Source organism: Chrysemys picta, chromosome 7, assembly GCF_011386835.1.
Source record: "Chrysemys picta bellii isolate R12L10 chromosome 7, ASM1138683v2, whole genome shotgun sequence".
NCBI classification, from domain to species: Eukaryota; Metazoa; Chordata; order Testudines; family Emydidae; genus Chrysemys; species Chrysemys picta.
This window is the reverse complement of record NC_088797.1, coordinates 117278957-117303910: the sequence shown is the minus strand read 5'-3', so window position 1 is coordinate 117303910 and position 24954 is coordinate 117278957. Positions and strand designations below refer to the sequence as shown.

Below are 24954 nucleotides of genomic sequence, written 5' to 3'. Positions count from 1 at the left end.
CAGCCCCGGGCATCAGGACTCAGGTTACAGTCCCCCTGCCTGGAGCTGAAGTCCTTGGGCTTCAGCTTTGGCCCCCGGTCATGTCGTAATTTTTATTGTCCGAAGGAGGTCACAGTGCAGTGAAGTTTGAGAACCTCTGCCTTAAGTGGTCAACAGCTGCAGCATGCCCAGATTCAATTATAACCTTAGCTTTTAATCTTGAGATTATATATAGTTATCTGTAGCTGGCAATTTGTATATAGTACAGTATTTAAACTAACAAATAAATAATCCTTAAAGGTGGCCTCACACACACACACACACACACACACACACACACACACGCAGGCCCAAACAGTAATATAATTTTCAGATAAATGCAATATACAGTGCATGCCAAGGTTGCGTTTTGCAATTTGAGTATGAGACCTTGTGCTACCGTTTAGTCATCCAGTCATCTTCAAATGGGAACTGAAGGCACTTACAGGATTGGGCCCAAGGAGCCCAATACCCAGAGATGCTGAGCATGTGCAACTCCCATTGACTACAACAGACTTAGATGCTTAACATTTCAGTGGTTTGAACCCAAAGATAGGAGTAAGTGCTTTCAACAAACTAATAAGGCTTTGTGGGATGGAAGAACGAGTCAATAATGCCTGGGCTACATTAGCATTGGGAGTTTGTTCCCAGCCTCGCACACAATGCCGGCTAGAAACTCCTACTAACATCAATGACAGTTAAATGTACAGGTCAATGAAAGGTTAGACAGCATAGTCAGCTCTTTTGTTTTCTGTACCTGTTTAATAATGTTGAGATGCTGCTTTTCTGTTTCTGTTCGTTTTTTCAATTCATCTTTTAACCTGTCCTTTTCTGAACAAATATCCAAAATCAGTTCCTGATGCTTTTTGTTTTCTTTAATCAATCTGTAAAGATGAAATAAAATTGCTTTGCTTTGGTGTCTGTGTGGAAAACAAGGAAAAGTGGTCCAAACAATTGGGCACAGGTACTTTTTAACCCAGAACAGCTTTGTTGCACTCCCCTATATGCAAGGCTTTTACAAAACTGCAGACAGACCCTTAGCTACAGTGCAGCAATTGATGCCACACTAACAATGTGGCAGGCACTAACGTAAGTGATTACTTGCATGGTCTCCATCACCATGACACCACAGTACTTCCAACACGTACGCGTAGAGTCACAACAATGGATGTAAACACACAGATATTATCTTCACATTACAGTTGTGCAGAGTGATATGACTTGCCCAAGGTCACACAGGAAGCCTGCAACCCAGCCAGAAATCGAACCCAGTCAGGTCCCTTAACCACAAGATCATTTTCTCTTCCCCACTCGTAGGTAGTTTAAATGTTTTAAAATAGTTTGTTCGTTTACAGCAGTGGTTCTCAACCAGGGGTACATGTGCCCCTGGGGGTATGCAGAGGTCTTCCAGGGGGCACATCAACTCATCTAAATATGTGCCTAGTTTTACAACGGGTTACATAAAAAGCACTAGCAAAGTCAGTACAAACTAAAATTTCATACAGACAATGACTTGTTTATACTGCTCGATAGACTATACACTGAAATGTAAGTACAATATTTATATTCGAATTGATTTATTTTCTAATTATATAGTAACAATGAGAAAGTAAGCAATTCTTCAGTAATAGTGTGCGGTGACACTTGTATTTTTAGGTCTGATTTTTTTGTAAGCAAGTAGTTTAAGTGAGGTATAACGTGGGGGTACGCAAGACAAATCAGATTCCTGAAAGGGGTACAGTAGTCTGGAAAGGTTGAGAGCCACTGCTTTACAGGATAGCAGTTTGAAGGCTGAATCAAAGCTGTAGCCTAAATGATAGCATATTTGTGTTGATGATTATGGCTACATACTGCAGCATTTCAGAAGTGATGCAGAAGACAGTTATACCTATAACTCAGGGGCAAAGTTTTCAAAAGTGCCTTAGGGCCCCATTTACAAAGCACGTAGGAGTCTGAAGATGCAGACAGGCGCCAAGGGGGATTTTCAGAAGCACCTAAACAGGTTAGCTAACTCCAAGACACTTAAGGGAGTGGAGGGAGTTGCAGGGCTCACTGTTTTGGAAAGGGTATAAAAGGCGGAAGAGAAGCAGCACTGGTTTGTCTGCATCTTTTTAAGACAGTGATCAGTACACAAAACTGATCTGCTATAATCAAGTATTTACAAATGAGGGGCACAGTAAACAAACAGGTAAAACCCAGCTAACTTGTTTGTACACAATACCCTGGAATTACTGCCATCTAGACACCCACTGTCTTCAACTCCCACTCCCCGAAACACTCCCAAATTCTTTGCAATTGCTTTATGCATAATGTACACATGCCAGACTCACAAAGTCAGTTTTTTCCCCACTTAGTAGAGCAAGGTTACCAAAATCATAGCAGATCTCTCCAGAATTCCACGCTTTGAATGGGAAGTTCTCTGGGAGATTTTTTTTTTTTTTTTTTAATGTGGTCAGCCATTACTGTGGTAACACAGTTCCTCCCACAAGAAGTTAATAAATATATAAAATATATAAATAAAAGCCACTTTCACTTCCAGCCCTGTCAGCAGAAAAGAGTTTAAAGAGGAAGGTTAGGTTTTTCAAGTGAGCAAATACCCCTCATGTTATACAGAGAAAGCAATATGAAAGATAAAAGGAGAACCAAGAATTCAAACAGTGAGCTGAGAGAGAGTTTGAACAATCTTCATTCAGAAAAACTGAGTTAACAATTCTAGTACAAAAATTTCTTGTAGGAAACTTTGTACAGATACAGTAAATTAAGAATTTCAAAAGCTTTCCTGTAACTTATTACTGTGTTACCAGATGTTATTTCAATGTTATTTGATGCTTGAAGATGTATGCATAAAAGTATTAAGCAATTATGGGCTTTTATTTTTGTGAGAACAGAATTAAAGATTTCCTTTTCAAGCCTCCTTTTAAAATCCAAACTCGGCCATCTCAAACTGGCAGAGGAAACTTCAAGTTAACAATCATAACTGGTTTAACAATTGGGACAGCTGATGAAATTCTTCTGGAGGAGATATAAGCATGAAACGGAATAAAAATTAGAGCGGATTAATTTATCATATTTGACAAAGGATTCATGTCACCAGTACTTTGATGGACTTAAAAAGGAATTCTAACTAACGGTAGGCTAACTGACTAAGGATTTCAGATTAAGGATTAGCAAATATCTGTTCAGTTCCTGCCACATTCAACAAGAAGTTAGAAGTCTCGCTGTACTCATTGTACATATTTGTAAATTAAATTTAGAATGTTTATAGAGTTTTTGCTCCGCCGGCAGCACTCTACTTTTTTTCTCCGCTGGCGGCCCCTCCCCCACATGTGTCCCGATATTTTTTTCCTCTCATCTGGTCACCCTAGTAAGGATACTCTTGTACACACTTATTTGTCCTGAGGTTAATCTAGATACTCACTTCTTTATAGTTTGCTCCTGTTGGAGGTATTTATCTTGCACACATTTTTCAAATGTCGCCAAGGCATGTTCACCCTTCCTCATTCCATTTGGGAGTTTACGCTCTTTCGTAAAATCTGTAGATAATAGTTCAGATTCTATTTCTTCTAGCAAAGCCTCCTGTGTTGATGATTGTTGTATTGTGGAAATAAGTTTCTTGGTGCAGTCTGTGTCATAAGGGCTTTCTGAATAGATTCTATTGCTAGATTTTTTCGTGAAGTCAGACTCCTCCCTTAGCTCCTGCAGTATTTCCATTAGGGATTGTTCTGTGCCATTACTTCTTGAAACCTGTTGTTCAAAATCTTCACCAGGCAAATGTTCTGCATTCACAGAGTCTTCCACTTGTCTTTCAGAACATGTATTAGCACAGCAGTCCCCACCTTCACTACAATCAGGTGAAAGCGGCAGCTCCAGTGCTTCAGTTATGGCTCCATCCCCTCTTATGTCAGTAACTGTTACATTGTAGTTTGATGCCAACGATTTAGGTTCCCTTTCCAAGCTGGAATCCTCATCACCAGTATAACCAACATCTGAGCAGTCCTTCACTTCAGACGTCTTGCTTGTGCTCTCATTACTTGATGAGCCGGAAGGTGTATTGTCTTCCTTTGAGAGGCTGACTGGCTCCAATATGCGCTGCATTTCCGGTAAACGCTCTTCCATCCTTCCGTTTTAGGAATCTAGAAAGAAAATTTGGACAATATATTACATTCAAAAAGTCAAGATTAAAATGGGGGGGGGGGAAATACTTGGTTGGAAGTTCAGACACTGGAGGGAGGAGAATAATTTGGTTTTACATTGCCAATGGTTAGCCAATGTTTTTGTCTGCTAAACATTTTAAACATTCTCTGTTTCAACAATTATAAATCTCTTATTTAAAAAAAGTTCAGGGGATGGGGGAGGATATCAGACACTGAAATTTAACTTAATTTTTATGTAGTGGAGTTTTTTTTTTCTCCCTTTCAATAACTCTTGCAGGAAACTGTAGAGATGGCAAATGTTTTGTTCATTCTACTGTGTTTTTTAAAAACAAAAACGAAGCACTTCCTGCTTTCAGATAAAAATAGCAAAAACAATGCTTCCAAAGAATAAAATACCGTAAAGGTTTTATTTTAAGCTTGCCAATGAAGGTGATTTAAAGATTCACAACAATGATTCCTTAGAGTACAAGGTTTCTGCTATAGACTGGAAACCACCAGCCATCCATAACAATCCTTCAGGTAGTCCACAGGTTTTTCCTCTTTCACAGTAAGTGAGTGCACATACGTAAACTAGTTTCTCACCACAAAGTACTGACTGATCAGTTCTTTGCTTGTTGCGACCCTTGAGTACGTATGGAGGTCTCTAGACCCAGTAAACTGGAGGGGTTCTTTTCACCTTCTTCCCCACATGCAGCTGCAACCGATCAATGCCCAGCTACTGTATTTTCAGTCAGTCAGTCTCCAAGGAACTCCCTCAGGCTACACATGGCTTAGCTTCTGCTCAGCCCTTGCCATGCTGGCCAGCACCTTAAGCAGTAGCTTGTATGGCTTCAGCTATCACTAAACAAAAGACATCTAGGTGGTTTCTCTTTTAGCTTGAATTAAGGGTGCTTACTACACCCATCAACTTTACCAGGTCTGTGATCCATAGCCACCCTTAATGCTTTCCACTATAATATGTAAATGCAGCTGGAAACAATGTGGAGCCACCTGCCCAGCTGTCTCTACTAGGAGGAGACAGGAACTACACCCAGGGATGGTAGCCAGCAGCTGCACGGGAGCTATCAGCCATGAACAAGAGGTAAACGTACAAGGGAGCAGAGAGTGAGGCAGACAGAGACAACATCGGAGGAGGAGCATGCCAGGGAGAGCATCAGATGCCTGGGCAACATGGATAGGGAAGCCTGTGGAGAATAGAAGTTACAGGAACAGAACACATAGGAGAAAAGATATACTGAAGACAACAGCTGTTTTCAAAAAGGACAACTCACTTTTCAGGCCCTTTCAAAGAGACGCAAAACACTTTCCTCTCGTCACTTTCAACGCAAGATGCAATGCGCTGGAGCGGCTGAAGATGACAATCATCGGGAACAGGCGGGGAGACAATCTGTGCCGTCACGACTGAATGGAGGTGGTGTACAAGACACTATTACCATGTAGTCTGCACTATGCCTGCTGCAGCTCCTTTGCTTTCACACAGCACTGGGGCTGATTCCTGTTGTACTCTTCCACCAGTATCCCCTGTGCAATCTTTTCATAGATGTTCCCATTTCTGTGACTGGGCTGAAGCGGTGTCTGCACAGTCTCATCTCCCCACAGACCCAGAACCTCGGTCTACTCCAGGCAACTGCACATCTAAAGCATGTAACTGGCATGGTCAGTTGCTCGCAACAAGGGAGAGCTGCACGGTACGCTCACTTAGGTGGGCAATCAGGAAAAAGTATTTCAAAAATAAATGTTAACGTGTGTGGGGGGGGGGGGGAGGGGGATGACTTCTGATCTCCATGACCCTGGCATTGGTGTTCACAACTGTGGCCAGAGTGGTCACTGACAGGCACTGTGGGACAACTACTGGAGGACTGTTATGGTTGACATAGGTCACACAGTGTCTACACTCACATTACATTGACCTCAATAGGTCGACCATGGCTCAACACCGTTTGGGGAGGTGGTGTTACTGCATTGCTATAGCAAGGCGCTTACAACTGCGAGAGACAAATTTGAGCATAGACATATGTACAAATAGGTTGACATAAGTTGCCTTGCGTGAATCTAACTTGGTAGTTTACACCAGGCCTAAAAAAGGAAGTCATACCAAAATAACAGTCTACATAAGGAGTTTTACTCCTTGACCCAGGTCTCAGAGTCATAGACTTTAACACCAGAAGGGACCATCATGATCATCTCGTCTGACTTCCTAAACATCACAGGCCACAGAACCTTACACACCCACCCCTGCAATAGGCCCACAACCTCTGGCTCAGTTATTTGAAGTCCTCAAATGTTGATTTAAAGACTTCAAGTTTCAGAGTATCCACCACTTATTCTAGTTCAAACCAGTAAGTGACCTGTTAGAAAGCCCAAGACCTATGGAACTCTTCATTTTGGTGTACATCTTCATATGAACTCCAGAAACAAATGCGTTTCAGCTGTCTTTCTCAGCACACTTTTGCACTGGGAAACATCTTTATGGTGCAACAGTTGGCTTTATGAAAGCAACATCTTGCTAGACAACATTATCAATGCTTTCTGTTCTGAGATAACAAAAAGAACATGAAGCAGTGCCATGTGTTCAAAGTAACACACTTGCATTTCTATTAATCTTGCATGACAGCATCTGAACACAAAAATCTACCTCCAAGTCTGCACTGATACGTCATCATTGTTTTACTTCTGCAGCAATTTTATGCTGTTTTACATTGTGTATTCAGAAAATCTGATGTACTCAGATTTGAACTGGAAACAATTTTTCCACACAAATTGCATTTTTATCCCCCATCCCCAAAAAATGCAGTTTCAGTCAACTAGAAACTATTTGTGAATTTGACACAAATACTTACAGGAGAAAGATTTTGGGACTTAGGCGCTATTCACAAAACAGAAGGTGGTGTTGCTGCTGCTGCCCAGACTGACTTATAACTTTTAGTCCAGTGGTTAGGGCACTTACCCGGTATGTGGGACGCCTGGGTTCTTTCAATCTCTCCTGTTGAAGCTGTGTGTGTGTGTATAGATAGTCAGTCAGTCACTGGAGAAGGGACATGAACTTGGGTCTCCTACCTTCCAGATTAGTGCCCTAACCATCAAGCAACGGAGTCACTTACTCCCTCTGGCCCAATGACTAATCATGTATTTTATACAAAATGGAACACCTTCAACAGGAGAGACAGAGGCCCCACATCAGAATATCCTATATTCTATAGCTCAATGGCTAAAGAACTCTCCTGCAGTGTGTGAAACCGTGGCTACGTCTATACTGAAAAAAATAAATTTCAATTCAATTTAAAAAGGCGTGAGTGAGTCTCAGAACCCAGGTCTAGAGACTTAGGCTTGCAGGGCCTTGCACTACAGGGCTAAAAATAGCAAATGTAGACATTCCTGTTCAGGCTCTGAATCCTGGTGAGGGGGGGGTCGGTCTCAGAGCCCAAGTGGGAATGTCTACACTGCTATTTTTAGCACCAGAGTGCAAGCCCAAGTCTGCAGACCGAGGCTCTGAAATTTGCTGCCATGGCAGTTTGCAGAGCTTCCTACAGCCGGGGGAGAAATCTGGGGGTGGGTCTGACACAGTCCCAGATGCCGTGCAGGGAAAGAGGAAGTCCCGTCCTCCCCAACCCAGCCAGGACTAGCAGATGAGCACGGCGCAGGATAAGAGCTACGAGCTGGGTCTTCCCCAGTCCTGCCTCCTGCCCCACACTGATTTACCTCTCTGCTGGCTGCCCTGGTCACCCGAAACATACTGCTGGGAAGGGTTGTATGATCACTCTTGTAGCTTCCCTTTGCTTCCCCATCAGAAAGTAATTTTCTGCGGGGAAGCAAAGAAATATGCAGGGGACACAAATTCTGCACATGCGCAGTGGCGCAGATTTCCCCCAGGAGTAATGATAACAATGGGTAATGTGTATGTTTCACAACAATTAAACATATAGGGAAACTATACAGAGACAAACACAAACATGCTAAAGGAGAAAAACAAAAACAAAAAAACAGCAAATTCTGTCATTTTAGGGTTTCCTGCAAATTTGTTTCCCAAAACATAACTTATTAAAAAATAAGAATGTTTCTAGCCTTCCTGATAGTGAAGACTGTACTGAATCTTCATATTTGAAATGCTATCCTTTTAAGTTTATAAACAGACTGAATTCGGGACAGGAGTGGGGCTGAAATTCATCTCAATAGGATGTGGTAACTAATTTTTTCATTTCAACTGCTAACATTTAAATAGAAACAAATGCCAACATTTTTCATCATTTCACTGCTGAGATTCATATCAAGAAATTTCCATCCAATATGTTTACATAAGCATGGATGGCCATCCCAGCTCTATTTTGATAGATATGTAAAATAGCTTTTGCAAATGAATAGAACAAAGCAACGTATTTGAACATGTATGCGGCAGAATGCACCAGATACTCTTTCAATTATTCAAGCAATTGCTTGCTACAGGTCTTATAAATTAAGGTAAGAGAGAGTCACCATTTTGTCAACTGAAGTGTGTTGGTAATCATGCAGCTTGTGCAATTTCAATAAAACTTAACCTAGCAGTAGCAGTTTTCTTAAATCAAACCTGACATTTTGGCTAATATCTATGATGCTGTCTACTGTGCCCTAATGTAAGTTGTCAGATGTCAGCAGAGTTATGGAAAAACAGAACAGTGACACAAACTTATGACAAGATAAAATATTTTATCGACTGCTATAGAGGTGGCACTTATTTATATATTGTGTAAGCAAATGCGTGGTTAATCTCTAGTTGGCGTCAGCACACGACATGATTAATAGTCTATTAGTAACCCTGGCAGCTAACCATGTTTTGACTTTGCCAGATACCTTGATATCGTAACTAGCCCATGACACTTCGGTGCTCCAGCAGAACCCTCCAAGCATGCCTGTACCACTAGTATGACCAGTTCTCCTTCCTCCCAGCTCTCTACAGGGTAGGGCATTCCAAAGTGCATTGTCTCAACATTTCGCTTTCCATGCATATCCTCCCAGCACCTTTGCCTCTGTGCCGCAGCCCATACAGGGTTAAGCAGCATGGATGGTGGAGATACACAAATGTGGTTTTCAAAGGGGCTGCACAGTGGGGGGAGAAGGGGAAGACCATTGCATGGACACAGTTCAACCAATCATACCTACGTTTTTTTGATGTAAACAGACCAGAGGAGAGTTTCAGACACTAATTACAATAAAATAAAATAAAATAGGTGGTACGTGGAGTGCGGACAAGTCTAAGTCTTCCACTTCAAAACCATAGCCCTGCTGATAAGGTAATAGTCACCAGTTTGGCACAGGACAAGAGAGAGAATGAATAAGATTTGCATGGGAGTAAAACACCCCTCTCTCCATCATACTGACAGACGATAGCACAGCCATAAGTACTAACTCCGTATTCCCAAATCCAAGCAGTCAAAAACCATAAAAGTCAGGCCTTCAAAATCATGATTTAATCATTTTTAAGTTTCTATTTTGCTTTCTGGTTTTTGAGATTTTAGGGTTCACATTGAAAGCTTTTCTCTCCAAGCATAAGGACTAGAAACTGGCTTATTTTGTATAAATGAAAGCAGAGAATCTCATAATCACATGATTCCAGGAGCTTGAGCTTTCAGGTAAAAAACCACTGAGAGGGTTGGTAACACTACTAACTCAGCTTTGCAAACTACTACTTTCGTGGGGATGCTACAACATCTTTTGCATGCACCAGAGATGACTTGCAAATATTTTTCCTCTGCCAGTTGATGGTATTTCCAAAACTTTAAAATTTAATTTTGCAGGGCAGCACAATTCAGATATGTTTTAAATATTGCCTTAGTACTTTGAGGCAGTAAAACTGCCGTTTCAGCAGCAGGTGGGAGACGTGTAGTTTTTTTGTTTTGTTAGTACCAGAGGATGGCCTGGCAAGAATGTGACAATTTTTGTTACTGATAGTAATCCCAGGTATTATCTTCCAAAGTAAAATGTGCCAGCAGGAGCAACATAGTGAGGGCAGCAAGGAGGACAATGACATCTGAACTCCTTATGGGTACAAAGAGTGGGAAGCAAGGGGAGGAAGAGAGGTACTAATTTGGTTTAATCTCATGGTTTAGATTTAGCAGTTTAGGGGTCTATACTGAGTCCTGTATTTCATTGACATGTTTTCTGATAAATGGGTCTATATGAATTTCTGCTACACAAGTGTGTGCAGGACTGAATTTTTCAATATACACAGCAATGCATACCCACGAGACAAGAATCATGCCTACGTTTATAAGTTCTGGACTGCCTGCTAAAATGAATAAATGCTTTTTTGGCGTGCATGACACACTCTGCTGTAGGAATGTTAGGGGAAAAGCAGACCTGGAAGTGGGTGGAGGGAAGTTGGATCTAGCCAATGACAAGGTCTTAGAAAGCTGAAGGATGTGTATTATTAATTCTGCTCTGAAGGTTGATGAAGAGGAACCTTGTTTTTCATTATTTCCTTTTAAATTGGATCACAAAAATACAGACTAATGTTATGATTACCACTTACATAGCCTCTTAAGATTCAGCATTTGACACAATATTCAGAGTAAACTGGTTTAAAATCTTAGGGTCACCTTTTGATCTTCAGCTGGAAAACTTTTAAAGCTGGAAAACTGTCAGCTTAAATATTTTGGAAATGAATATTTAAATAATGCTTTTTTTGCCTTTTGCAGAGTGTATGCTCAATATTTTTTTAAGTTTCCTTTAAAAAAAGTTAAAGGGTTTTTCAGCAAGCAAGAAACTGACTATATAAATGGGAAAACACTGAAGCTGATGATACACAAGATACTGTGAAATGCACAAACTGAAACTGTTTTGCTAGTGTCTTTCAGTGTCAATAATCTTACAGGTGTGTTGTTAACTATGGTCCTGCTTCCACAGTTAACTAGACTATCAATATCTTTAAAGTTAAGCATCTCTGCATTTGCAGGTCCACGGCCTTTACCAAGTATAAAATTTCAGACAATGTCATTTCAAGTTGAAGGTGTCGATTTAGAAAATACTTAAGTAAAAATATTTATTTTTCTGCTAGTCTTTTGTCTGACCCAGAGCACTTTTACTGAAGTGCCCTCAAATCCACTTGGGAATTTTTTAAAAAAAGTTTACTATATTTATTACTATATTTATTGGAATAATTTAACATAGCAGGGGCCTGATCCGCACAGTATGGACCCGATCTGCAAAGTCTTTCATGTTGGTAGCCCTACTGGGCTGCAGAATCAAGCCCTTAACTTGTTTATCCATTTATGTCTCATCTACCCCATGGCAATTATTCAACTTTGGTTCTTATCCAAGGTTCACTCCCATACTCTTGCAAACTGACAACCAACTATACCGCACCCTGTTAACTTCACTTTAAGAAATGTGATAAGCAAAGGATTTGGTGGTTTTTTTATACAATGTCTGTCAGACACTGATTTTTTAATATGATTTAATTTTTCACTACAAAATAACAAGGAAGAGCACAAGAGTAAGTTATATGCTTGTACAACCATGTGACGGATCATAGTAATAAGTTTATCATGCTGAATTACTACACGAAGAAAGTATCTGTGATCACATGTTAAATGTCAGTACCTGAACTACTATTTTTCAAGTCTGCAGAAAATAATAATAACCTTAAGGAAATTCACTCACTGAAGACTAGATGATGCAGATAGCATTTGTTTTAACGTGTTTTCAAATTAAACTTCTGATTAATTTATTATTCTAGAACCAAAATAATGCATGGCATACTAGGCTGTGAGAGATTCAACTTTAACTTGCAATAGTAAAGTAAGGATTATTTTTAATTCTTTGTCACCAAACGTATTAGCCCATCATGCAACCACCATACAGATTTCAGAACACAGGTCAGCTAAAATACAATATGCTTTCAAACTCTGGAGATGTGAAGGTATCAAGATTACTATTTCACTTCCTGTAAGAGGTATGTCCTACTCCTCAGGAAACAGACGCCATTCCCCTGCAACCCTTCCATATATTCTATTCACTCTAGATATGGCAATAAAGCAGACGGTTTATGGTTTTCATGTGAAACGCTTGGGCCTTGTCTAAATACAAATTGTACTGCTTTAACTATGTGTGGTTAAAGTGGTACAACTCCCCCCAGCAGGGATAAAATTGTATCAGTATAAAGATGCTCTGTAAAGGAATACCTGCATCTACACTAGGGGTTGTACTGATAACTATTTCAATAAAAAATTCATACCCCTAACCAAAATAGTTAAAGTGGTACAAAAACTGTGCATAGATCAGACCTTACCTTAAGATTTCTTCAGCGGGACTAATTTATACCCTCCAATTTTAAACAGCAAAGTCCTTAAACTATTTAGATCCTTTGTTTATATTCATGGTCCCTTCTCAAAATCTGTGTTGACCAACAACCTAGAAATCTTTCAGTACTGTTACTGTGACTTTTAAAGGTTGCATTTTGTCAAGGTCAGTTCCCTTAAAATTCATCATAGAATACAGAAGCAAACACCTCTAAGCAGTAATCCTTCAAATGCTCTGCAATTTCCACTAATCCTCCATATTGCCAACCCCACGAGCTCAGAAATTAGAGGACAGACTATAAGAGATTTTTTTTTAAACCTGAATTGCACATAAAATAAAAGTAAATTAATGTGTAGCTTGTTCTCCTGGTCACCGGGAGAGGGGACTATTCATCTTCTCTCCCTCCTGGTTGGTAGGGTCCTTCCCCCTCTACTGGCATCTGGAAAAAAATGGGGGGTTTACCCCCGTTTTTCTCTTCCTCTCCCTCCTACTGATATACTTTTTCTTCTCTTTCTCTATTATTAGTGGCCAGGATTGTGGGGCAGCCTGTCTTCCCCACAGCAAAGAACTGGTTGTCTGTTCTACGTGGTGCAGACTCTCTCTCCTTTCTGTGCAAGGAACCCCATAAAGTCAGGTCCATTTGCTCCTCCAACTCCAGTAATGCTCATTTGGTCTGCATAACACTCGCTCAGGCAGACTGCCCATCAGCACACACGGCCAGCAGAACCCAATAATAAGGTTATGGTTATTCACCTTTCCCCAAATCGCCAGCAGGGAAAGAATAGCATCTTCACGCTGCTTACATGAATCATGAATGGTACTCAAAGATGTTAGGTGCATGGGACCTGCATATCATTCAAATACTGTCGAAGCTGAATCCAGAGCACAATTCTCTAACCACACGAGTTGTACCACTTTAAGTACACCAGTGCACTTAAACTGGTACAAGCCCTCCTCTCTCTCCTCCCCAGCATGGATGTAGTTATCGCATAAAACACTTTTAGAAAACAAGCTACTGGGATAAGGTACAAAAAGTGTATCATCAGCCCTTAGTGGTTAGACAAGAAGGTGGTTAAAAGACATGTGCCTGGTCCTTGCTAGTGCTTCCAGCTGTTATTATTACTGGCAGAGCTGCAACAGTAGTAGAAGGAAATATAAAGAAATTCTGGCCTAGACCTAGCCTTACTGAGCTGAAGAACAGAAGCCAGAGTCCCTCTTGGAGCGTGGGTTGCATGATTTCTTTTATTAGATATATTTGGTAATCTCTACATATCAAGTAACGCCAACAAAAATTAAAGTTACTCATTCTTTAAGGCAGTCTTGTGATGTAAAATTAATGGTACAATTCTGCTTTGGATGGGACTTACAGAAGCTGGTCCTGAAGCCAGATGGCAAACTTGAATCAAAAAGGAAAATCAGCTGCATTATGTGTAGGCTATGGTACAGTTCACCACACTTCAAAATACTTTTCTCTATATTTTTCCAGCGTCGTTGCTTCTGACACAGTACTGCAGGACTAGTACACCCTTCAAAGCAGTTGAAACCAATTGTCACTGGTTTCACTCTTACAGGAACTCATCAGCTGTGGGCAACTGGTCCAAAAAGAATCCCTGGCTTTTCCTGACTCTTCCATTAGCAAATATAAGCAATATGACTTCTATTTCCATGAGTAAATTGCATGCATTACTGCACTTACTTTGAAAACTCATGGTTACAGTCATATGGTGTTGCAACACAATTTCCTAATCCAAATGAAAAAAAAAAAAAAAAAAAAGAGAGAGAGAGAGAGAGAGAGAGAGAACGAACTCCACCCACAAATTGAGGATTGCTGTAAAGCATACCAGATGTGTTTGACTTATTCTGCTCCACCTGTTATAAACAAAACAACGTCACCTTTGTTAATTAGAGAAAAGAACTAAGTGGCCTGATTTTCAAAAGTACTAAACACCCGGTGCTCCCATTGACTTCACAGTGTGTTATAGTTGCTCGGTACCTCTGAAAGTCAGGCCACAAGATTCCAAATGCATCCTCAGCTGAAATTCAACCTCTTTTTGTTAAAAGGGAATGTAGTTTATCTATGTCTGCAAGCTGCACTTTGAATATTATCAAGATATTGTTCCACTAAGAAAATAATTTATCTGTACATTTACTGACTTAATTCTCCAAAACTCATGTTAAAATACATCAGTTTTATAGGTCTATATGAACCTGCAAACTCTCCTTAAAATTATTTTTTACTGTGATGTCTGCAACAAGAGCCAGATATAAATTATTTTATGAATTCTTTTTTGTCCCATTAAGGTGTGCACATGCCTAAACTGAGTAACTGGTCTTATTGCTATAACTAACCCTTTACTTTCCTCCCACCTTCTTTTTCCCCTATCATTTGCTACCGTCATTCGTTTCTTCCATTCTGATAGTAGGCCTCAATCCTGCAAGACGATCTGCACAAATGGGCCCCCTACATCAAAGCACTTTTCTGCCAAGGAAACAATTGTTAAAGCTAATGAAACAACAGTAAACTTAGTTACACTGGGAACATTTGTAAGCATTTTTCTGCTGCAATACAATCTAGAGTGGATGTTGCAGGGTAGACAGGGTTCAAGTATTTACCACATCAGATCATCCAACTCCTACGACCTGTCTACACTACAGCTTCCATGACCAGGAAAACCTATCAATGTAGTTTCCAACTCCTTCAAAAATAAAAGCAGCATATAAGTATCTATGGGATAATTTATTTATAAAGCTGTTTCTGTGTTCAAGGATTTTGAGCAATAAAAATCTTGAGTACAACCGATTTAATCAACACCCCTACTCCAAATGGAAATATGAACAAATGACAAGATAATTTAGTCTTTGTAGCGATCGATCCAGCGAGGATCGATTTATTGCGTCTAATCTAGATGCAATAAATCAACCCTTGAGCACTCTTCCGTCGACTCCTGTACTCCACCGCCGTGAGGCGCAGGCAGAGTCAACGGAGGAGCGGCAGCAGTTGACTCACCGCGGTGAAGACACCACGGTAAGTCAATCTAAGTACGTCGACTTCAGTGACATTATTCACGTAGCTGAAGTTGCATAACTTAGATAGATTCCCCTCCCCCCCACCCCCAGTGTAGACCAGGCCTAATATAGAATAGGGTGAAGGATTTGTTTATTGGGGGGGGGGGGGGGGGGGGAGAAGTGTTGATTGTTAAGATTAATTGGATGGAAAGTATTCAAAGTGTATAAGATTGTTTAGAATTTGATGATAAACATACACAGTAGCTAGAAAATTCAAAATATGAGTGGAAATGATTATGTGCAAAGACCTTCATTAACAGCACTAAGTATTATTAGCAAGCCCATAACTGTTCAGATATGTAGACATTTTCTCCTAGTAATACCATAGTACCGAATATCATTCCATGTCCTTTACACTATCCTGTTATCAACACCTTAGAAAGGCTACTGTAAAATTAAAAATATATTTTCCACTATCTTTTAAAAAGTTACTCTACTACAATACACAAAAACTGCATTAAAATACATATCAAGGATCTGACAACTGATAGAAACAAGGAAACTTGTAATTACAACTGTCACTTTGTTACTAATTCAATCTATTGTACACTGCTACCTCGATATAACGCTGTCCTCGGGAGCCAAAAAAATCTTACCGCATGATAGGTGAAACCACGTTATATCAAATTTTATTTGATCCGCCAGAGCGCACAGCGCAGCCCCACCCCCCCGTAGCACTGCTTTACCGCATTATATCCGAATTCGTGTTATATCGGGTGGCGTTATATCGGGGTAGAGGTATACTTAGTTACTAACTATTAGAAAAACAAACTCACATGATCTTGATGCGATGTGGCATGGTCTACACTTCATCACACAGTAGTAGTTTTACACTAGGGTAGTATTAAAGGATTAATGATTTGATACTACAAAATATTCTGAATTTTTATATAATTATGTGATTTGTGATAAAAAAAATCAAACTTTAATTTAAAACCATGGGTCTCCTGGGCCAACGTCACTAACTATAATCAATTAGGAAAAGAAACAGGTCAGCATGTCCAATCAGTGTCTATGAAATGTATAGATATGCATTTGTCATCAGAGCAGGCTTTATGACACATGTACTGTACACGTACTACAGTCTAACAATTAAAATTGAACAGAGAGCTCTTGCAGCTAGACTATAAGACAGCTACATTATTACCCAAATCTCAAAGCATTCACTCAGCTGAAAGTAAAAAGACTGAACACATCTTTGTACTTCAGTAGTTCCACCAGTTGCGGGGGGGGGGGTGTTTGTTTTTTAATAGAACAGGATATCTTCAGTTACTGTTTTATGTTCATTGCATAGATCAAGACAACTAGATTTCCTGTTCGATTTCCAAGTCAATAATGCATCACATCTTTAATTTGCATGGTGTCTTTCATACAAGCTGCACCTCAACACACTTTATTGAATTAAACAATACTACCAGAGGTAATTGAGAGAGAATTTAAGTGGTAAAGGCAAGGGAGAAAAATGTGTTTTTAACCAAGATTCATAAGGAGATGGGGAATCAATTAACTGGAGAAATAAAGAAATTGTGTTCTACATGACAAGAAATACAGAGCAGCAGCCTTTCATACAGGTCCATCAGTTATGGCTAGAATTAATATTGTGCATTATTAGGTTAGCATATTTTATTCTCTCTCTAGTATGCTTGTTGCTAGTTATATATATATATATGCTATAGAGTTGACAATTATGGTCAGAGCATGTGCAGATTGACAGAGAAGAGACTGCTGCTAGAAATTCAAAGAAGAAGTCTATGGAGGATTTTAACAACAAAGGGAGGGTTGGAATGAGATCCTTAAATAAATATTGGGCCAGTGGGTACTGTTTGAGGATGATGCTCATATAATCATGGGGGGGTTTGGTACATTTGAAAGGGCAGGTGGAATCTGGAGAGATGGGACTCAGAGAGGCCAGGGCAAAGGACTGTGCAATAGTCAAGAAGAGGGGAATAAAAAGGGATACTTTCAGATAAGATGGAATTGAGTCAGTGGATAGCTCAGTGACTCATATAGGCATCATTGTGGTGGTAGCGGTGATAGACACCAAATAGCAATGAGGTTACAGAAGTGTAAGCAAACTGACAGTCAGAGTCAAGTAGAGGTTTGCTCGACTGCCAACTGGCTTCTCAAAAGTTAGACTGGCTTTTGTCTTCAGTAACCTTGTTAACTATCATACCAACAAACTCTGCATTTAGACTGGCCAGCAACTCCCATCAGCTCGATGGCTCAATTTTCTGCAAGTTTTCAGCAGCAAAATCATGCACCTTTGCATCTGCTCCAGTCTCAACACTGATTTTGGTTGGTAAGATAGATGAATGATTCCAGAGAGATACCCAAGTTATAGTAGTAACTGCTTTTTAGCAGTACAGATTCCTAGGGTTCTAGCCAATTGTCATCTTGGGGAAATTATGTTCTGTCAGTCTAAAATTTCCCTTATAAGTTCAAGATTCCCCCTCCCCCACACACACACTTCTGCCCTTTATAAAACAAGCACAAAACCCTACGCAGTAATACTGCTAGTGCAGATCAGTTGCTGTGACCCAAATTATGCAACTACCAATGATATCACAATAGTGAGCGCTATAGCAAATATAATGAACTCCAAACATACTAGAGATAATAAAATATGCTAACCTAATAATGCACAATATTTTTATTATAGATATGATTGAGCCACCCATTTCTGACAGAGAACTTCATTAAATCATAAAGTTCTAGCCAGACCAATCATTTTGTAGCATGGACAGCTTAATAATAGAGAGTCTCATGCACTCCTTCTTTTACTGCTGGGGGAATTCTGTGCCACTGCACAATGCAGAATTTGCACAGAAATTAATGTTCTGCGTAGAATTTACTCCCCCCGCCCCCAGAAATGAGCTGCTGGCGGGATGGCTGCCACTAGGGGCCACTGGACCTGGCAGAGCCCAGCTCCCCAATAGAAGACACTACCAGAGGGACAGGGTAAGAGCTGCAAGGGTTCTGGGCAGCTGCAGTTCCTGGCACGGCCTGAAGGAAGGAGGCAGCATGCAGGAATCTGCACACAAGCCTGGGACCCAGCATCAGACTGTTCTCCCTCTGGCTCCCTGAGCTCTAGGGGTGTAAGGGGTGAATGCAAGTATCTGGGCTGGGGAGAAGGGGCCTACAGGTGGGGTGTGAGTGAGAGTGGAGTGGGACCCCACCACTGGACTCTGAGGCAAGAGGGGTGCAATTGTCTGGCCCCCCCAGCTGGACTCCGGAGACAGGTGGCAGAGAACCAGGAACTGGGTTGTTATATGGGTTTCTTTAACTCTACTCCTGGGGGACAATTTTTTGTGTGTCTGTATTGTTACAGACATAGTTGCTGACTTTATTTTTAAATAAATTATAAAAATAATTGAAACTGGAGTGATTGTGTTATTTTGACAAATAAAATATGCAAAATTTTAAAATATTGTATTGTGCGCAGAATTTTTATTTTTTTGGCGCAGAATTTCCCCTGATTATTCTTTCCCATTTATAACCACATGGACCACTTCCCCTGCTCACTCAAAAATTGCACTGACCACTTATTCCTAGCCCTAATTGTGTAACATTCCTGTGGCAATTACAGCGATTGCTCACACAGAAGGATAATATGGGGAAAGTCTTTAATGTATTTTAGTGATGTTCTAATGGAATTTCAAAGCTCGAAACAAGATACAGAGACATCACCCTGTGATCAACTAGCTACCAGTCACTGGTCCACGAACAGCAGTCCGAGAACCTGTGTGTTTAAAATAAAGAATTGTTTCTGCCGCCTCTTGCGCTTCATGCAATTCTTTCCAGGACAGCTAGTTTGATCATATTATTGTACCACTTGGCAGCATTCACTTTGCTTGCTGATTTCCAACATAAAGCCAGCAATCCTGTACTAAGTTCCATCCCACTGTTTCAGAGCAGAGTCTGTATGAAAGACACCATGTAAAATAAAGTTGTAGTTTAGTTCTATGTACTAAATAGTGGGGGCCGCGATCGGCCGAACCTGCCGCGTCAGCAGGTAAATAAAACTGGCCCGGCCCGCCAGGGTGCTTACCCTGGCGAGCCGCGTGCCGAACGTTGCCGACCCCTGATCTGTTCCGTGCACGGAACAGGAGTAGAATATGCCTCTCTGCACTGGTATACAAGTATTTAAGCACCATTAAGGAAAAGTGCTTGAGCTCAACTCAAACATGGCTCAACAGGATTAAAGATAAGATGGTTTCTAACATGGTTTGGCTTGATCTAAACCATGTTTAAAATCTGTGTTTTAAAGGTCTTTACTTAATATAGTGTAACTTTCTATTTCCCTGTTTGATTGAGATAAGTAGTTTATTACCATTATTACTATTTAGACAGTGCAGGTCTAGGCAACATGGCAGTAAAACCACCTGAGCTCTGTCTACACTAGCACTCCCTTCAGTGGTAGGGCAAAAGTGGGAGATTTCTCAAAAATTGCTACTGTAAGACACTGGTCCTAATCATAGTTACTCCAAACATCACTTACTTGGCTCATGGAGGTGGAGCCAAACTGTGTTACAGGCTGCCTGTCTACACAGGGAAAGTCAAAGAGGATTGTAACCATGGTCAGGGCACAATTCTGTTTGTAACAGGAATGGAAAAGTCTACTGTATATTAAGGCTGTAACAGTGCTCTAAACACAATAATATAAGTTGACACAGCTCTCTGTGTAGACAAGGCCTCACTGTGCTATGAGCACTAAGCTTCAACAGATGGGAAAGATAAGGGTAGACTGGCAGCGTACATAAAAGCAAGGAAATTGAGAGTATCAGACTATCATTTTTATTTAATTGTTTTTAATCCTATTATATATATATATATATATATATATATATATATATATATATATATATATATATATATATAATAAATATATATATATATATATATATAATAGATTTTAATGGTTGCAGGTTGCTCCATTTCAGTGCTGAGGTGCAAAACTCAGTACTGTATATCTTCAAAGCACTATGACTCATTCTAAAGGAATTGAAAAACAAGATACGCTCCTTTAACCGGGTTTTCTTTGCTTGTGTCACAACTTGTGCATTACCTTAGTGTATATTTTTTACATGATTCCTTTGACGTACCTCTGAGTTTTTCCCCATATCTTGCAAAGGCATCATATTGTGATCTGACTGATGTTTTGGCAGTGAAACCAATCACAGCTCAACCTGAAGATAAACTTGAACATGTTTCGGTTTACCATTGGGGCTGGATTTGTTACAATTACAATGCGAGTCACTGGGCAACCAGAGTCTGTTAATATTTAGTCTATCTGGTTCCAAGGTTAGTGTACATGTGATGGTCAAAGTGGATCTATTCATATTGTCGGGGGGAGGGGGAAAAGAGGGGGAGAAATCCTACAATCCTAGTAAGGGGACTGGCCTGGGGCCCAAAAACAGTAATCTTTAAACAGGGTTTGAAAACAGCCTTTAAGATCTAAAGGCTTGCATACGAAAGGGTGGGGAGGGACAATCAGATAAACAATCCTTCATTGGGGGAGTTGCAGCAGTGCAGAAACATATTTCTTAATTTTCCCAGTGTAGAAAAGACCTAGCACCCTCCTAGCTAAACTGACACATTCCTAACCAAATCTGGTCTTTTCTATACTGTTCTGCCACCCATGTCTGAAACCAGTGCAGCTTCACTGGCAACAGCCCTAGTGTAGCCTTGCTGCAGTAGCAGCATTTTAGCTACCATGTCATCCAGACCTGCTCTGGGCAGGGGTGGATGACTCGGTTGTTGAAGTGCCAATTAACCCCCAATAACCTGTCTATGTGAGAGCTCCCCCCCACCATTGCTAGTTACAACACTGTAGCATCCTGAGTTGGCTAAGTCAGTGGTTTTCAACCTTTTTTCATTTACAGACCCCTAAAAAATTTTGAATGGAGGTGCAGACCCCTTTGGAAATCTTAAGACATAGTCTGCAGACTCCCAGGGGTCCGCAGACTCCCAGGTTGAAAACCACTGGACTAAGTCATGGGTTGAGCCAGTGTGTACTAAAATGGGTTTTTAATTAAAGGAGTCTCCAAAAGTTGCTACAACCCCGCAAGTCCAAAGTTACAGAACAGTTGAAATACGGTATTGTTCCATATATACTGATCAGTCAGACTCATGTGTTAACTGTGCTGGAGCATTACTATATTATAACAAGGTCCCCCTGCAAACTTTTAAAAGTGCGGATGGGACCAAAATATCAGTGCTCAGGAGACCCAGATGAGTGAATAAGCTTTAAAGGTAAATTCATTAACAGGTCTGTTAAAGATGAGTAGTATAGTGGGCACACAATATTCACTTTTAAAATATAAATCTCAGGTGCTCCCAGGAGTTAGGAACTATAAGAACCTATTGAAAGAAAACATGATCCTAATTCCCACGAGCGCATGAGATTTTACATTTTAAAAGCGACTACTGAGTGCACACTTGTCCACACTTCTGTATAGCCAGTTTCACTGTTCCCCCTATATAGTCAGTTTATCAGTTTCCCCTGTTCATGAGGGTCTTCCAAAGAGCAACAGCACAGAAATATACATTGTTTTAAAAAACAAAGCAGGAAAATGTGACTGTATTCTATTCCAGAAGTTAGCAGGGAAGACTCAAAGGAAATAAAACTACTTTTTAAAATTCTTTATTTTTATAAAGCCAACTAGATTTCACCTGGATAATGTCCCTTTAAAGTTAGCATCTTTAAATTTGATATTATGAAGCACTCTGGGATTTTTGTAATGAGTGCTGCATTATTAGTATTATACTATTCTTTTACCTTTCATAAAGGAAATTCTACTAGAAGAGAAAGTAAACAAGACAACAAAAATAAGCATACTGTATTAAAAATAAACAAAAGGGCAGATTGGGATCTTCACGTGTAAAGTCAATCCCGCAAAGCAACCTGCCCAGGTCTTCACAATGTCTCTGAGGTTACTGGAACTCTGTGTGGGTTTAAAGGTCCACCTGTGTAGATTGCTTTCTCAGGATCAGAGCTAAAAATATGGATTATGCAAACAGAATTTTTCCCCGCATGTGTTGCAGTAAAACCTCCCATTTTTAAACCTGGAACTTCAGACAGATCTTATAAGTAAAAGCGGAAAATACATATTGTACTGCAGTAATCCTGCAAGGTTAAAAAAAATCCCTTCATGTCAGCTATCCCGTAGCCTTCACATAGTTTTACCATAAAAACTGCAATTGTATAATAGAAGCACCAAATGCAGAAACAATGGGAAGGCTTTGTACACTTGATGCATTAGGACAGTAAAAATATAATCAACATTTTCCACAGAGGAAAAAAAACAAATATGAGGGGAGGGGGGGAAATCGAACAATACACAGCAGGAGCTATACATTTTAAAGCTTCTGAATGAGGAAATGGTATGAAGCTGCCTCGTCAGGACTTTAACCTCCTTGTATTCAACTTCATTTCGCTTTTTCCCCCTCTCCTAAACTTGACCCTCTCCCCCACAGGCCACAAGTTACTGATGTCACTCCAACTACAGCTACCTGGATTCCTTTGCAACAGATTCATTGAAATCTCATAGCAACTAGCAATTGAAAAGACCACACACAAAAGCCCAAAGTACATTTTGTCTGCTGTAGTTTCCACTGTACAGAATAACCAGTTTATAATTTATTATTATTAAAGCAATAATTAAATCTTGCCATTTTATGATCAGTTTTCAATGCATATTTAGGGGCAGCTCCGGCTCTCAGTATTTAGAGAAACATCAAAGCTCCTTAGGGTTTTATTACCTAATAACTTTAGATACTTTGGAGAAGGAAATAAAAGTACGAAACTGTGAGACAACCCAGTAGACAGCTTCACACCAGCATCACCGGTGACGATCCTATTCAAGAACGTACACAGAGGCATCCCTAGAATGCTGACTAGCAAGAAAGTCAGGACTCCTGGGTTCCCTCTTCCTCAGTCACTGCGTGACCTCTATTTGTATGCGTCCCTGGATCAGTTGCTATAGTAAGAAGAACAGGAGTACTTGTGGCACCTTAGAGACTAACAAATTTATTTGAGCATAAGCTTTCGTGGGCTAGAGCCCACTTCATCGGATGCATAGACTGGAACATACCGCAAGAAGATATGTATACATACAGAGAACATGAAGAGGTGGAAGTAGCCATACCAAGTGTAAGAGCCCAATTAATTGAGAAGAACAGGAGGACTTGTGGCACCTTAGAGACTAACAAATTTATTAGAGCATAACCTTTCGTGGACTACAGCCCACTTCTTCGGATGCATATCTCAATTAATTGAGATGAGCTCTAGGTTTCCCTAACTCCCAGGCAGAGGGGAACTTCAACAACCAGCCCGTTAATAAAGCGCTGCGCGATCCTTAGCCAAGAGAAGCTGGACAACCATAAAACATCAGTGTGCGCCTATCCCCCTGGCCCACCCCAGGCATCCCCCGTGAACACTTCCTGAAAGGGGGCAGGAGGGGGGGGGGGAATAGTGCCCTACACATCAGGGACTGAAACTCTCCAGCAGCAAACCAGGGAGGGGAACTAGCGACGCGAGCATAACGGGGGTGTAGCGATCAGGCAGGGCCGGCACCCTACGGAGAGCTGGGGAGGGAGACAGGGGGCTGAAATGCCCCGAGCCGACCTACACTTCAACCCTCCCTGCCTCAAGCCCATTGATTATTACCAAAGCCTCCCCATCCCCAGCCAGCGGCTCTTACCCGCTGGTTAGGAGGGTGGGAGCCAGGGCGGCAGCAGCGGCGGCAGCTCCTCCATGGCTGCGGCGGGGTCCCCCCCTCTTTCCTCCTCCTCCTCCTGCTCCTCCTGCGGCAGCTCCCGAGCGCAGCTAAGAGCTGACACATCAACAAAGATGGCTGCCGCAGACAGCCAACCCGCCTCCGCCGGGAGAGAGGCGGGGCTCGCGCTGGCGCCCTGCCCGCCGTGGGCCTGGCCTGCGTGTCTCTTGCAGCCGGGGAGAAGCTTGGGGGGGGGGGGGTGGGTGTGTGTGTGTGTGTGTAAAGGTTTGTCCTGTTTCCCTGCCCCGCCTTTTTGCATTGCACTTCCCCCTCTCTTAGTCACAAGCCCTGGAGCCAGCAAAGGCCGACGATGATGATGAACTGCGGCACGAAGCCGACTGGGGGATGCCTCCCACTGCCACCTGTTTCAGGCTCCAGTGCCTTATGGAGGGAGGAGGAACCACCGCTCCCACTCAGGGCTTGGCTACATTTACAGCGCTACAGGGTTGCTTCTCCTGTCCGTGTAGTTTAGCCACCTCCCGGAGAGGCAGTAGGTATGGGAGAGCTCTCCTGTCAACACAGGGCTGTCTGCACCGGGGGTTAGATCAGTGTAACGCTGTTACTCGGGGTGTGGAAAATCTACACCCCTGAGTGACACAGTTACACCGACGTAAATTGGTAGCGTAGAGCAAGCCTTAGTATCTTCTTAGTACTCCTTTACTGCGTTA

At 41.2% G+C, this 24954-nt stretch overlaps 1 protein-coding gene across 4 annotated transcripts in view; it reads right to left on the bottom strand.

Moving 5' to 3' along the window:
* The window catches only part of CCDC186 (coiled-coil domain containing 186), a 51853-nt gene extending 27442 nt beyond the window's left edge, over window positions 1-24411 (bottom strand). For 2 of the 4 annotated variants that reach the window (XM_065552433.1, XM_065552435.1), the window contains exons 1-3: window positions 24212-24411; window positions 3437-4151; window positions 776-902 (exon numbers count right to left, since the gene is read on the bottom strand). In XM_065552433.1, coding sequence (XP_065408505.1) covers window positions 776-902; window positions 3437-4134 — 825 coding nt within the window. In that variant the 5' untranslated portion in view covers window positions 4135-4151; window positions 24212-24411. Of the gene's footprint in view, window positions 1-775; window positions 903-3436; window positions 4152-5443; window positions 5574-24211 lie in introns of all 4 variants that reach the window. The other 2 variants (XM_065552434.1, XM_065552436.1) reach the window with 2 other exon arrangements.
* Between the last annotated feature and the right edge of the window lie 543 nt (window positions 24412-24954).